At 41.1% G+C, this 15,695-nt stretch overlaps 1 protein-coding gene across 4 annotated transcripts in view; it reads left to right on the top strand.

Moving 5' to 3' along the window:
* mcf2a (MCF.2 cell line derived transforming sequence a) overlaps nucleotides 1-15,695 on the top strand; it is a 163,817-nt gene that overhangs the window by 22,418 nt on the left and 125,704 nt on the right. For all 4 annotated transcript variants that reach the window (XM_080187797.1, XM_080187799.1, XM_080187798.1 and 1 more), the window contains exons 2-3: nucleotides 11,840-11,923; nucleotides 15,159-15,273. In XM_080187797.1, coding sequence (XP_080043923.1) covers nucleotides 11,840-11,923; nucleotides 15,159-15,273 — 199 coding nt within the window. The remainder of the gene's footprint in view (nucleotides 1-11,839; nucleotides 11,924-15,158; nucleotides 15,274-15,695) is intronic.

Here is a 15,695-nt window from a genome sequence, read left to right as displayed (position 1 = left end):
GTACGTTTTCAAGAAACAGTTAGATACAGCTGTTGGGGTGAAGTGGATCAAAGGATAGGGGGTCTGTGGGATCAGGCTATTGAGTTTGATGATCAGCCTTGATCAAAAGGAATGGCGGAGCAGACTCAAAGGGCCGAATAGCCTCCTGCTGCCACTAGTTTTTATGTTTCCATCCTGAGAATGAATAAAAAGTTATTACCCTTTGTTAAATTTCACAGAGAATGCACTAATTTTTGGGGCTTTATGCTCAACCAAAGACGTATATGCTAAGAATTGTAACAGCAAGGAAACACTCCTCAGTGTCCTTAGAGATTTCTATTACTGAAGAAACTGAGCTTTTTTTTTACATCTACAATTTGCATACATAAAAGATTTTAGACCCGTCAGTCACATTTTGGGTTATGCAAGCATGTGCTGCACGTTCAAAAGAAAATATAAAAAAAAGGGAAAAAAAGCAAGTCTTGTATTTATATAGCACCTTTCATGACTACAGGGAATCCCAAAGCTCGTCACAGCCAGCGAAGTACAGTGTAGTGAAGAGCAAAAGAACCAGTGTCTGATCTTGTCCCATCCATTGGCTCTGTCTACACTTCCCACTACCTCAGCAAAGCAGCCAGCATAATTAAGGATCCCACGCACCCCGGACATTCTCTCTTCCACCTTCTTCTGTGGGGAGAAAGATACAAATGTCTGAGGTCACATACCAACCTACTCAAGAACAGCTTCTTCCCTGCTGCTGTCAGACTTTTGAATGGACCTACCTCACATTAAAAATTGATCTTTCTCTACACTCTAACTATGACTGTAACACTACATTCTGCACTCTCTCCTTTCCTTCTCTATGAACGGTATGCTTTGCACAGGGTGCAAGAAACAATACTTTTCACTGTATGTTAATACCTGTGACAATAATTAATCAAATCAAAATCTATCAAGCCTGCAGCCTTAAAGAGATAGATCAATTAAATGATATTCCACTGCCATTAGTTTACTGTGTTCTGAGTGCCTGTGAGAGTACTTCTCATAATTAAACATAATCTCTAATTTATCCCTGAGCATTACCACGTGAGACCCACTAGCCTCATGTTGAAAAATATAGTAAATGATCACAAAACAACAATTTTTTCTTTTTACTCAGTGAGCTAGTATTTAAAAATAACTGCTGAGAAGGAGGCCATTCGGCCCACTGGTTCTGTGAAAGCTACTTGAAAGAGCTATCCAATTCATCACCCTTCCCTGCTCTTTCCCAGTAGCCCTGCAAACCTTTCCTGCTTCCACCCCACCTTCAGGCAATGAATTCCAGGTCTGAACAGGAATACATTGCAGATCATGACAGCAATGCATGACCTGGTTAGTACTGAGTAAGGGAGATGGATGCTGAGGTTTGCTGCTCTGTTACGTCAGCTGGGATCATGTGAGATCACGGTGAGGGTGCCACCAGCCTAGCAAAATGGGCAGGAGCTTTGTCACCTTTATTGCTATCCTGCTGAATCACAAAGCCCCAAGCTCAGGAATTCCTTCACTAACTTCTCTATCTCATTCCCCCTTTACGACACCCCTTAATACCAACCTCTTTCAGCAAGCTCTTGGTCATCTGACCTAATATCTCCTTATGCTGCTCAGGTAATACTTTGTGGCATGATACACCTTGGAACATGTCAACAGGTTGTTGATGTTGAACAATCAGCATGTGCATGGGCATGGGGTGAGAAGGTAGCAGACTCAACTGAGGCATGGTCCATACAACATCAACAATTTACATATACAGCACCTTCTAAATGGTAAAATGTCTGAGGACACTTCACAGAAACATTACTAAGCACAATTTTACACCAAGCCAGGAAAGGAAATATTAGAATAGGTTCAGCTGGATCAACGAGGTAGATTTTAATGAGTGTTTTTACGTGGAGAAAGAAAAGTAGAGGCAGGAAAGTGGCACTGAATCCACAATCAGTTAGGCCAAGATCTTAATGGCAGAGCAGGCTTGAAAGGCCAAACAGCCTACTCCTCCTAATTTGTATGTTTAAGGAGGAGATTCTGGAGCTTTGGGCCCAGAATGCCGAAGGTACAATCACCAATGGGGGAATAAGTGAAATCCAGGATACTCAAGAGACCAAGATTGTAGGAGTGCAGTGATTTTGGAAGTTTGTGGGGTTGGAGGGTGTTGTAGAGATAGAGAGGCAGCACAGCCATAGCAGCTCAAATGTCCTCCTTCTGTGCTTTAACCATTCGATTATTTTGTGATATTTAAGTTCAGCAGCAGTTTCTGAATAAAAGTCTTGATTTAATGACATTGAAAATGTCTTGTTGCAGCTAAGTATCATCACAGAAAAAGATGGCAAAGCAACAATGACTGCACTGACTTCATTAACCATAGTTTGGAGTCCCGAAGCAATACATAAATGCAAGTCCTTTCTTGCTTTTGGCTATAACTGTGGTGTGTGAAACTCAGAATGTGAAGTGTGCTGCCTGAGCTGACATATGAACTATAGAAGCATAAAATAGAATTATTCAATCATAAAATCCTACAGTTCAGAAGGAGCCATTTGGCTCATCGAGTCTGCACTGACCACAATTTCACCCAGGTCCTTTTCCCATAACCCCATGTATTTACCCCAGCTGGTCCCCCTGACATGAAGGGGAAAATTTATCATGGCTGATCCACCAAACCCACACATCTTTGGACAGCTCAAATGGCTGGAGAATTTAGATCTTTGGGGTAGAATTGAACGAGCTTTATTGAAATGATTCATTGTGTTTGTGTAAGATCATTAGCAAAATGGAATGGCAGAGTAGGGGTGATAGTACTGGGTTAGTAATCCAGAGGCCTGGAGCAATGCCCCGAGATATGCGTTCAAATCCCAGCATGGCAGCTGGCAGAATTAAAACTCAATTAATTAACAAATCTGGAATTAAAAATGTGTCTCATTAATGATAATTATGAAATGGCCAAATTGTCACAAAGGCCTAGTTGGTTCATTAAAGCCTATCAGGGTGGAAACATTCTCCCCATGTCTGTGTGGGTTTTCTTCCAGGTGCTCCGGTTTCCTCCCTCAGTCAATAGATATGCAGGTTAGGTGGATTGTCTATGCTAAATTGCCTTTTAGTATCTCAAAGTGTGTGGATTGGTGGGGTAAATATGTGGGATTATGGGGATAGGACCTGGTTGGGATGCTCTGTCAGAGTCAGTGCAGACACAATGGACCAAATGGCCTCCTCTGTACTGTAGGGATTCTACAAAATAAGAATAAAGTACTGCAGATGACGGAATCTGAAACAAAAACAGAAAATGCTGGAAGATCTCAGCAGGTCTGACAGCATCTGTGGAGCGAGAATAGAGCCAACGTTTCGAGTCAGGGTGACCCTTTGTCATCCAGAGGGAGGAAATATGTTGTCCTTATCCGGCGTGGCCTACATGTGACTCCAGCCCCCCTGCAATGTGGTTGGTTCTTAAACGTCCTCTGGAGTGGCCTCCCACTAAACTCAACTGAATCAAACCTCCAGAAATACTTTAAAATGCGCGAATGACAAATAATTCAATTTTTCAGCTGTTTGCCATTAGGGATCCCCTGATGAATCAACCGGATTCAGTGATATTTGGCCATGAAGTCAGAGGACCATTCAAATTAATCCAAGGAAAATTCATAAACCAAAGCTCAAGAGACTATACTTTTGAATTATGTATCAAGTTTCTAGGAAAGATTAACCAGTATGTGAGGCACCAAAGGTAAGAGCAGATAAAAATTTCAAAACTCAGAATGTTGTCGCTGGGGACAAGGTGTTCATATAGTTACCTGTCTCTGCTAAACCATTTATAATGAGGCTCGTTGGACCTGACCAAATCAAAAAGAAACTGAATGATGTAAATTATACTGTGAGTATTGCAGGCAAGAGGGAAAATCAGCAAGTGTGGCACGTTATTATGACAAATATTATAACAGCGAAGAGGCAGGAGGGGAGAGTCTTTTCAGTGTTATAAGAAGGAGGGAATGACTAGAAACAGGAAATAGGACACTGGATTATTCGGCTTAGTGAGCCTTCTTCGAAATTCAATTTGATGGCAGATCCTGTATCTCAACACTATTCTGCTGTTCTCTTCCCATACCCCATGATGTCTTTAGTGTCGAGAAATCTTTCTTTTATACATAAATTCTTGACCTTCACAGCCTCCTGTGGCAGAGAATTCCACAGGTGCACCATGCTCTGAGTGAAGACATTTCTCCCCATCTCAATCCTAAATGGTCCACCCCATATCCAGTCGATACAGCCCTGTCAACATTTTATACATTGCAGTGACATCCCATCTCATTCTTCTAACCTCCAGTGAATAGGGGCCTAGTCGACCCAATCTCTCCTTATATGACAATCCTGCTATCCCAGGAATCAGTGTGATGAACCTTTGCTTGTGGAGACAAAGTCCTATCTTCACATTGGTGATCCCTCCATTGTGTTTTATGGCACCATCACTGTGCTAAGTGGAATAGACTTCAAATAGATCTAGCATCTCAAAACTTGGCATCCATGAGATGCAGTGGGCCATTAGCGGCAGCAGAACTATACTCAACCGCGATATGTAACCTCACGGCCCAGCTTATCCCCTACTCTACCATTACCACCAAGATAGGCAATCAAGCATGGGGCAAAAAAGAGTGGAAGAGGGCATGCCAGGAGCAGCACCAAGTTTTCAGAAAAAGTCAGTACTAACATGGTGATGCTGCAACACAAGATATATGTATCCTGAGTGAATGCACAAAACTGTGACCCCCACAACCAACAGATCAAATATAAGCTCTCATTCCTGCAACATCCAGTCGTGAATAGTGGTGGACAATTAAACAACTCACTGGAGGAGGAGGATCCACCAATATTCCCATCCTCAATCATGGAGGAGCCCAGCACATCAGTGTAAAAGATAAGACTGAAGCATTTGCAGCAATCTTCAACCAGAAGTGCCAAGTGGATGATATATCTAGGCCTCCTCTGGGAGTCCCTGGTATTACAGATGTCAGCCTCCAGTCAGTTTGGTTCACTCCATGTGATATCAAGGCGGCAATGGATGCAGCAAAGGCAATGGGCCCTGACAATACTGAAGATTTGTGCTCCAGAACTTGCTGCTCCCCTAGCCAAGCTGTTCCTGTACAGCTACAACACCGGCATCTACCTAGAAATGTGAAATACTGTCCAGGTATGTCCTGTCCGCAAGAGACAGGCAAATCCAACCCAGCCAATTACTGCTCAGTCTACCTCTCAATCATCAGCAAAACGAAGGAAGGGCTTATCAACAATGTTGTCAACAGGCACTCAGCAATAACACATCCAATAACACATGCTCAGTTTGGGTTCCACTAGGGCCATGCAATTCCTGACCTCATTACAGCCTTAGCCAAACATGAAAGAGCTGGTCTTAAATGGAGTTGATAATTCTTGCCCCTGACATCAAGACAGCATTTGACTTGGTGTGGCTTCAAGGAGTCCTAGAAAAGTTGAAATCAATGGGAATCGGGAGAAAACCCTCTGCTTGTTGGAGTCATACCTGGCACAAAGGAAGATAGTTGTGGTGGTTGGAGGTCAGTCACTTCAGCTCCAGGAGTTCCTTGGTGTAGTTTCCTAGACTCAAAACATCTTTAGCTGCTTCATCAGTGACCTTTCCTCCATCATAAGGTCAGAATTTGGGATGCTCGCTGATTGCGCAATGTTCAGCTCCATTCCCGACTCCTCAGATGTGAAGCAGTCTGTGCTCGTGTGCGACAAGATCTGGCTTGGGCTAATGGTTGCCAAATAACATTCCTGCCAACCAATGACCAGCAAGAGAATCTAATCATCTCCCTTTCACATTCATTGGTTTCACAATCACTGAATTTCATACTATCAACATGATTGACCAGATACATAACTGGACCAGCCACACAAATCAGAGCAGTTCAGAGGCTGGAAATTCTGCTGAGTAACTCAACTCCTGACTTCAAAACTTCAGTCAGATATGTGATGAATATTCTCTACTTGCATTGGTGAATGTGCCTCCAGCAACATTCAAAAAGTTCAAGTTCCAGGACAAATTTTGATTGGTACCCTGTCCACCACCTTAAATTTTCATTTGCTCCACCACCAACACAGTGGCAGCAGTGTTTAGCATCTACAAGATGCACTGTAGCAACTCTCCAAAGCTCGTTCAACAGCACATTCCAAACCCACAATTCTACCACCAAGTAGAATAAAGGCAGCAGCTCCATGGGAACGCCACCACTTGCAGGTTCCCCTCCAAATCACACAGGATCCTGACTTGTAAATACTTTTCCATTCTTTCACAGTCTCTGGGTCAAGAACCTGGAACTGCAGCCATGTGGAGTGTATAGAATGATAACTATTAGTTACGCTACAAGTAAGAAGCCTCACAACAGCAGGTTAAAGTCCAACAGGTTTATATGGAATCAAGAGCTTTTGGAGTGCTGCTCCTTTATCAGGTGAGTGGAGGTTAGTTCACAAACAGCATATATAGGCAAACATACAACTGCAAGATAATTAACAGGTTGAAATGTGAAGAATAGTTGGAATGCAAGTGTTTACAGGCACAAAGTGTGCATGGAGAGAGGGATAATTACAGGATAAAGAGGTGTGAGTTGTCTCAAGCCAGGACATCATCTACAGCACAAGAACAATAGCAGTCCAAGAAGATGGCTCACTATCACTTTCTTAATGACAATTAAGGATCAGCAATAATTGCCTGTCCTCCAGTAATTCCTGTAAATGAATTTTTAAAATCGAGACCTTTTATCTTGTGCTGTTTATGCACTGGGTGTATATTTTATCTGCTGTTTAACTTTGGGGATGCATTTGGCAAATCTTGAGCTAAACAAATAGCAAACTCCTTAACAAACTTCCCTCAGTTGCTGAGGTTTAAATTTAACTGAAGCAATGGGGTGAGTGCAGTTTGGAGGTCACTGCCTCAGCTGTGGAGGAGTTGTGTCTAAGCTGAAGTAGTTTGTTGGATTGAGGCCAAGCAATCCTCCAGCACTGCATAGGAATCACAAAGAACTAAAGAGTAATTTCCAGCGTAACTACTGCAAGCAACTCCAACAAAATAATCCTGTGTTATTTAAAAATAAATTCCTTAACAACATCTGGGGGTATTTTGGTGTAAAAATATTAGAGATGTGGGAGATAAATGGCTGCTTGACCAAATCAAGGATCGTCCAATCAGGAATATGTTCCTTTTCCAATTGATGGTGAGGATGAATGAGTCGGGTGGCCAATAGCTGGAGGGGGTTGGAGCAGTTTGAGATGGAATGAAGTCCTGAGTTTGCAAGTTCCCACACAGGCTGCATGCAAATTAAGCATTTTAAGTAAATATGCATGTGTCATAGCATTAAAAAAAATCAAGGATTCACGCATTTAAACAAATCTGTTGTGCTCCACAAAATAAAATGAAAGGGCTTGTTATAGGGAAAGACCTTGATTGCTGGCCATTGTATTAACTAGTGAGCTAACCTTGGCAATGTAATGGGGCAAAACCCAGGGAGTGTGGGCTGCAATAGGAGAGGAATGTATGGAATGGGTTAAACAGACACCACTGTGGTATCCACACACACCACAGGCAGACAGGAAAGAATAAAAATAATTACATCTCAGACAATGCTGAAACAGTCACAACCCAGGTGGAATTGCTCCAAGGTTACCACAATTATAAGAGCATTGATATCACTTTTCAAGGCTCCAAAAAGTCTTGAGGAGCCGTAGTGCTTCTGGAAAACTCATCACATAGCAGAGAGATGGGTCAATTTAACATACCATGAGAATCAGTTTGACAAACACAACGGTTTGATTTATAAACAGGTAGACAGGAGATGTCCAGAAAACGAGTAAAGCTGAAGCACAGAGGACATATAATGTGATCAAAAACAGAACTGTAACCAACTTAAGGTAACAATCTGACAACCTAATCAAAATGTAGCACAAAGACGTATAAGAATATGTAAGAACGGATGATTACCGGAGTAGCTCAGAAGCAAACTGGAATAATTCCAGTTCTGCTCTCCTTCGTGCATGTTGAAAAAAAACTGTTTTTGTTGAAGTTCTACACAATCTCAGAAAACTCTGTTTGTTCATTCCCTCCCTCAGCACTTTCAACTCTGTAACCTGCACAAACCTGATTCTACATTTCACTCAGACAGCATTCTCATTCCTAATCAGGCTGAGCTCAAGATTGATCCAGTCTGATGGATGGATATCTATTGAGAAGAGGGACTAGAGATCCATGCTGTTAGGAAATGGATCATACATACGTCTTAAATAGTTCCACAAGATAATAAAGTTCAAAGGGTTAAAACGACAACTGATATTACTGATCAATATATATTATAGAAATGACGATTATTACTTCTACACAAGCTACAAGTTTTGCCCGGAGAAGCTGGGTTTGTGCAGCTTGGAATAAGGGAGACTGTGGGGGAAATTGATAGATGTGCACAAGGTACTCGCAGGCTGAGATCAAGCAGACAAAGATTGATTCCATTGGCTAATGATACAAGGGCATGTTTAAAGTTTTAGGCTAGAGATACAGGGGGGATGTGAGGAAGAAGCTTTTCACAGCGAGTAATAATGAGCTCAAACTCGCTGCCTATGGAGGTGACAGAAGCAGAGATGATTGTTGATTTCAAAAGGAAATTAGATGGACACTTGAGTAAAATAAATATGCAGGGCTACAGGGATAGAATGAAGGAATGGAGCTGATTGGAGTGCTCTACAGAAAGCCTTGGCATAGGTATAGACTTGACCGACCTCTGTGCTGTAATGACTTTGACTTCAAGCCTTGTAATGATAACTGTTCATTGTTACTTATGTGTTCACCCTTGAGTAAAGGGTGAACATCACGAGCACTTCATGCTGATATAACTATAATGTAATGTCACATGATTAAGTAACTGAGACCTGGTGGGAAGCAGAAATATGATTTCATGTTGAGTTACTGAGATATAGATCTGAAAATAAACTATGATTTTTTTTTAATGAATCTGTGTTAGCATTCTTAGGTTATCAGCCAAATTCTAAAGAAATCCCAAGATGAGACATGTTGGCAGCGGACAGAGTATAAAGACCCTGATGGACTCCAAGAAACGATTGCAGTTCTGAAAAACCCACAAATCCTGGAGATAGAAAAGAAATAAAAATTAAGACTGACTTGAGAGCAGGACATTGAGAATTATATTCAAACACATTTGATCACTGAACAAACTAAATTTAATGAGAAGAAGTGGAAACCCCCTTCATCCACGGATTCCTTTTCAAACAACTTGTATGGACTTGCTGAGAATTGTGACATGGGATCCTCTGAGATGAATTAGCACATGGTTGTACAGTTGTTGGGGTCTTAGATGAAACTCTATGGGTGAAGGTAAATGGGCCTATCACAATGGGGGTATGGTCAGAAATCCATTAATTTCTGATCATGTTCAGAAGTCCATTAATTTCAGCATGACCCTCAACCTCTTATTTAGTGTTCCAGTAATAATTTCCTGTTTTGTTAACTTTGCCAAAGAAAATTATTTGTCTTTTTTCTGTAATCCTTCCAACTCTTGGATTTTATTTAGTTTTCTTCCTACTGTGAACTTGGTTCTGCAGGCATTTTGAAAATGTCCTAAGGTTCCACAGTTGTGGCACTCTGTCCTTCATCTGTGCAATATTCCTACTTGTGCAGGATCTTCCCATCAGAGAACATCTCAAGTTGATATGCTTTTTTCCAATTGTCTTGGCATTTCATAAATTACTCTCTTTTATCTGACATATTGAATGGATTCACGTATGCCTTCTGGTCATAGAGTCATAGAGGTTCACAGCATAGAAACAGGCCATTCAGCCCAACTTTTCCAAGTGTCCCTTTTAGTTTAACCACTAAGCTAGTCCCAATTGCCCATATTTGGCCCATATCTTTGTATACACATTTTACTCTTGTGACTGTCTAATGTTTTTTAAAGGACAAAATTGTACCTGCCGCTACTACTGTCTCTAGCAGCTTGTTCCAGACACTCACCACCCTCTGAGAAAAAAATTGTCCCTCTGGACACCTTTGTATCTGTCCACTCTCACCTTTAAACCTATACCCTCCCAGGTTTAGATTCCCCTATCTTTGGGAAAAGATATTGACTATCTAGCTGATCTATGCCCCTCCTTGTGTTGTAGACCTTTATAAGATCACCCCTATGCCTTCTACGCTTCAGAAGAAAAAAATCCCAGTCTATACAGCCTCTTCTTATAACTCAAACCATTAAGTCCTGGTAGATCTTTTCTACATTCTTTCTAGTTTAATAATATCCTTTCTATAATAGGATGACCAGAACTGCACATAGTATTCCAAGTGTGGCCTAGACTCTCCCATGTGGGGAAACATCCTCTCAGCATTTACCCTGTCAAACCCCTTAAGTTTCCTACATGTTTCAATGAGATCACCTCCCATTCTCTAATTTCCAGTGAGAAGAGTCCCAGCCTGTTTAATCTTTCCTCATAAAACAATCCCTCCATACCGGGGATCATCCTTTTCATCATCATTTAGCAGAAAAGCATGCTTATAGTTGAGGCTGTTTTACAAGGTTATGAAATTGCTGATGACAGGTCCAATAATTTATTCAGAAATGAATTTCTAGCCCTATTTTCAGGTTTAGAAAAGCAGATGCTAAGCCTATATGTCTTTTCATAGCAAGGAAGGTCCCTCACCCAATCTTAGACAAAGTCAGCAGAGAAATTGCACATAAGTTACAACAAGAGGTCATCTCTCTAGTTGCCACAGGGACAAAGTGATGTTCTGGAATGGTTGTAGTACCAAAGTCTAATTAGAGCTGAATTAGAGTGTGTGTGGACGTGGCTCAATTAAATAAGTCAGTAGACTGTGATATCCATCTTACAAAGAACAAAAACAGCACAGTACAGGAACAGGCCCTTCAGCCCTCCAAGCCTGCACTGATCATGTTGTCCTATCTAGACCAACCGATTGTATCCCTCTGTTCCCCATCTGTTCATATATCTATCCAGATAAGTCTTAAATTTCACTAACATGTCTGCCTCAACCACCTCACTTGGCAGTGTATTCCAGGCCCCCACCATCCACTGTGTAAAAAAAATTTTCCCTACACATCTCCACTGACCCTTCTGACCCTTAAAATTACGACATCAGTGAATGAAAGTCTTGCAAATTTGCGAAAAGCACCCTCTTCACAAAACTGGATGCTAATAGCAATTATTGGGCACAGAATGCAGATAGTTAACTGCTTTTACCACCCCCTTTGGTTATTATAATTTTAACAGATTACCATTCCCAATTGCTTCTGCACCTGAGCTATTCTAAAGAATGATATCCCAGACCTTGGAATGTATGGAAGGAATAATATGCCATACTGACAATGTTCTTGAGCATGATTCATTGAGGGAAGAAGTTGATTCAATGCTAGGCATTGCAATTCCCTCTCTAAACATTGCCCAACTCTCTCTACTCCTTTTAAGTTGTGCCTTAAAACCGATTACTTTGACAAAGCTTTTGGCCACTTGTTCTGATATCTCCCTACATGCCCCAGTATCAGATTTGGTTTAGTGATATTCTGCTAAGGCACCTTGGACAATTGACTGCATTGAAGGTGCGATTTGAACTCATACTGTGGATTATGGAAAGTGGAAATAAAAACGGAAAAATGTTGGAAATGCTTAGCTGGTCTCGCAGCATCTCTGAAGTGAATTAATGTTTCAGGTTGATGACCTGTCTTCAGAATTCACATGATCACATTTGTTTTGATGTTGCACTAATTAAAGGAGTCAGGTATATCATAATTAATATTTGTACATATCTTTTCCCTTACAGATGACCTTGTACCAGAATTCCTAAACTCCATTTGTGCAAAACACATTAGTGAGGATCTGAAGAAAAAGTTTGCTTTCCTTCCAGGTGAACTTCATTAATTCTATTTGACTTGTCTCCCGAAATGTATTTGATACCAGCCTCTCAATATGTTCCCCATTGTTTATAACAGTGATACCCAGCAGTGTGGGAGATCAGTAACTCATAAATAATAAGTTAATAGTTGTTAATAAGTCATGATGAGAATCTGGGCTGTCAGAACAATCAGCGATTAATGTGCTTTATCAGTTTACACATTCAAATTGGGTTTCACTGCATCATATTGTTTTCTAAAGCAAAACCATTCTCCTTTGCCTCCTCTTCAGAAAGCTGTGTCTTGAGATTGACTTTTCCATTCTTTAGAATTGGCACTGTTCGCACTATAATCGGTATAATCTAAATAATACAATTACAATAAGATAAAAAGCAAAATACTGCAGATGCTGCAATCTGAAATAAAAACAGAAAATGCTGGAAAATCTCAGCAGGTCTGACAGTATCTGTGAGGAGAGAATAGAGCCAACGTTTCAAGCCCAGATGACCATTTATAGAATGTTGTCTATATGGCATATTACTACTTCCATGCCTCCTAAGGTCTGAGATATCATTCTTTAGAACAGTTCTGGTGCAGAAACAATTCCGAATGGTAACCTGTTAAAACCATAATAACCAAATGGGGTGATAAAAGCAGTTAACAATCTGCATTCTCTGTCCAGGGGCATCTACCAATAGCTGCTCTTAGCATCCAGCTTTGTGAAGAAGGTGCTTTTTGCAAATTTGGTGAGATTTTCATTCACTGATGTCATAATTACAAGGGGGCACAAGCTCTGATGAAGGCTTATCTAGACTTGAAACATTGGTTCTATTCTCTCCCCACAGAAGCTGTCAGACTTGCTGAGATTTTCCAGCACTTTGTTTTTGTTGTAACACAATTACAAAGTGGGTACAAGAACAGAAATATCTTACAAATTTTTGAAGCAGGCAGGATGAAACAACTCCTCAGAGGCTGGTGTCCCTTCACCAGATTCCCTTTATTTACAAACTCAATTCCATTCCTAAGAGGGCTTCAGGTACAAAGTCCAGGGTGTCAGTAGACCTGATACTCCTCAATACATACGTGGGCAAGAATCCCTGAATGGATGAACAATTATCTCAATCAGGGAGCTCATACTTCAAGAGGTTCTCTGCACAGGCCTTATTGAGATCGTAACACAGGACAAATTGAGAAATCTTTAAAAAATGTTTTAAAAAGTATATGGGGTTCTTGACTTTATAAATGGAGGCTTGGAATGCTACCCCAAGGTGATGCTAAATATTTACAGATCTCTGGTTGAGCCTGACCTGGAGTATTATGGCTAATTCTGGGCAACACATGTTGGGAAGGATGTCCAGGTTTTAGAGAGGGGGCAGAAGAGATCTACTAGAATGGAAGGAGAGATGAGAGACTTCAGTTAGCTGGAGCAAGCTGGTGAAGTTTTATTTGTTCTCCTTGGAACCGAGATGGTGAAGAGGAGATTTAATAGAGTAAATAAGGAAAAACAGTTTTCATTAGTAGGGAGGGTCAGTAAACAGAGGGCACATATTTGTAATAATTGGCAAAAGAAACTGAGATGGGGAGAGTTTTTTTTTGCGCAATGAGTTATTGTAATCTGAAATGTGCTGCCAGTAAGGGTAGTTGGAACAGATTCAATAATAATTTCCAAAAGAGGTTTAGATAAATTCTCAAAAAGGAAATTCTTTTCAGGGATGCAAGGAATAATCAGAGCAGGACACATTGCATATGTCTTTCAAAGAGCTAACACAAACACAATGAGCCAAATGGCCTCTTTCTGTGCTGTATGATTCTAACAACTTGCAATTATGTGGTGTCTTTAATTTTAAAGAAAGTTTTCAAACTGCTTCAGAGAGGTTGGAGAACAATAGACACTGAGTCAACAAGGAGTAAACATGTGCTGAGCAAAGCTTGCTTAAAGAGTTGGATTTAAAAGGAGCTGTAGTTGTTTAGTGACAGCATGGAGCAATAGCAGCTGGAGCCTACTTTTCACTTATTCCTTCTGGTTGGGCCAGCATTTGTCGCCTATTCCCAATTACCTTTGAACTGAGTGGTTTGCTCAGCCATTTCAGAGGACAGCTAAGAGTCAACCACATTGTCTTGAGTCTGTCGGCCAGATTCCTGTCCCTAAAGGACATTAGAAAACCAGATGGATTTTTACAACAATCGGCAATTTCATGGTCATCAGCAGTTTAGTTTCATGTTTTTATTGAATTCTAATTCCAGCATCTGCCATGGTGGGATTCGAATTTGGGTCCTCAGAGCATTACCGTGGATTGCTAGCCCAGTGACAATACCACTCTTCCACTGATTCTCTATCACAGTCTCCCCTCTTCTTGAATCCTGTGTAAATTAGTTAACATTGCATTGAATTGAAGGACAGAAACAGCCAATTTGGCTCACTTGGTCTCTACCAGTCTACACTACTTCATTTCAGCTGATCAGAATATCCTTCTGTTCCTTTCTTCCCCATGCATTCCTCCAGCTCCCGTTCTAATTGTGTCACACCACTTATTGGGTAAAGATTTTCCTGAATTCCTTGTTGATTTTATTCATAATAATCTGATCCTTTCTACATTTCACACACTTGAAACTATTTATAATTTTAAAGACCTCTATTAATGCTCTTCTCAATCTTGTACAAAGAAAGGATCTCCAGCCCATGCAGTCTTCCTAATGGGTCAAACCTTAGTATAGATAAATCACACAAGTTGTTAGAAAAGATCACAGACAAACACCAAGATTTTACAACCTCACTCGAGTGAGGCTCGTAAAATCCTGCCCGAGGCCAATGGAGAATTACCTTCTGCAAACCTCACCTGTCTTGCTAAGATTCCAGCCAAAGTGTGAAGTGAGCAGAAATACAAAGACTTGTTGATAAGTAATTAAGTGGAAAAGTAATTTTCCTGTAACCATCTGATGTTCCAGCAATGCTGCAGTCACTTAAGGGCAATCTCCAAGTAGAATTAATGATCTAGATTCAGGTGGTGATAAGGAAGGCTGCACGGTGTAGAATTATATCAGATTCACAACACAGAAACTGTTCATTTGGCCCAGCAGGTCCTTGCCAGTGTTTATGCTCCATACAAGTCTCCTTCCACACTAGCCCATCTCATCCCATCCTATCCCCCTTTCTCCTTCAAGTGCTTATGTAGCCTTCTTGTAAATGCAGCACTAGTTACAGTGAGTTGTGGGTGATGTTACACTGATATTTTGTGTCATTTACAACAGGCGGACAAGGGAAAGATGGTGCTGTGATTATAACGTTTCCAGAGTACCCCAGTTTCAGCGAGATTTCAGAAGAGGTCATACAGAAGGTCCTCAGATACCTAACTGCTATTCCAAGGTGGGTACTGACACCTGCACAGCTTCTCTCCTTCTTCTCCAGTGTCAGTTCCACAGTCTGCTGAGTTCCACCCCCCTCACTGGAGTTTAATTGTCAACCTCCTGCCACAGCAATTGCATTGCAAAAGATTTCACACGATTTTACTTAAAATTTACACACACCCTGAAGTTGTGGACTTTCTGATCCACCGCAGGCCAGGTGGATCAGGAGTGTTGTGCATGGGCTTCTGACAGGAAGCAGCCTCCATCCTTCAAAGGCACTCCCAAACATTGTGCACTGAATGGGATTGGGAATCACAGAATCAGGATCACCAGCCATTTTTAAGGGGCTCCCGGGTCAACCTAAGTTAGTGAAAAATCGAGTCCTTAATCTCTGTCTCGATGAAAAATCCCCTCTTCTAATAACCTGTCCTTCCTTTGTTC

The sequence above is a fragment of the Carcharhinus amblyrhynchos genome, chromosome 4 (assembly GCF_965287045.1).
Source record: "Carcharhinus amblyrhynchos chromosome 4, sCarAmb.v2.hapA, whole genome shotgun sequence".
Classification (NCBI taxonomy): domain Eukaryota; kingdom Metazoa; phylum Chordata; class Chondrichthyes; order Carcharhiniformes; family Carcharhinidae; genus Carcharhinus; species Carcharhinus amblyrhynchos.
This window is presented reverse-complemented; position numbering and strand designations above follow the sequence as displayed.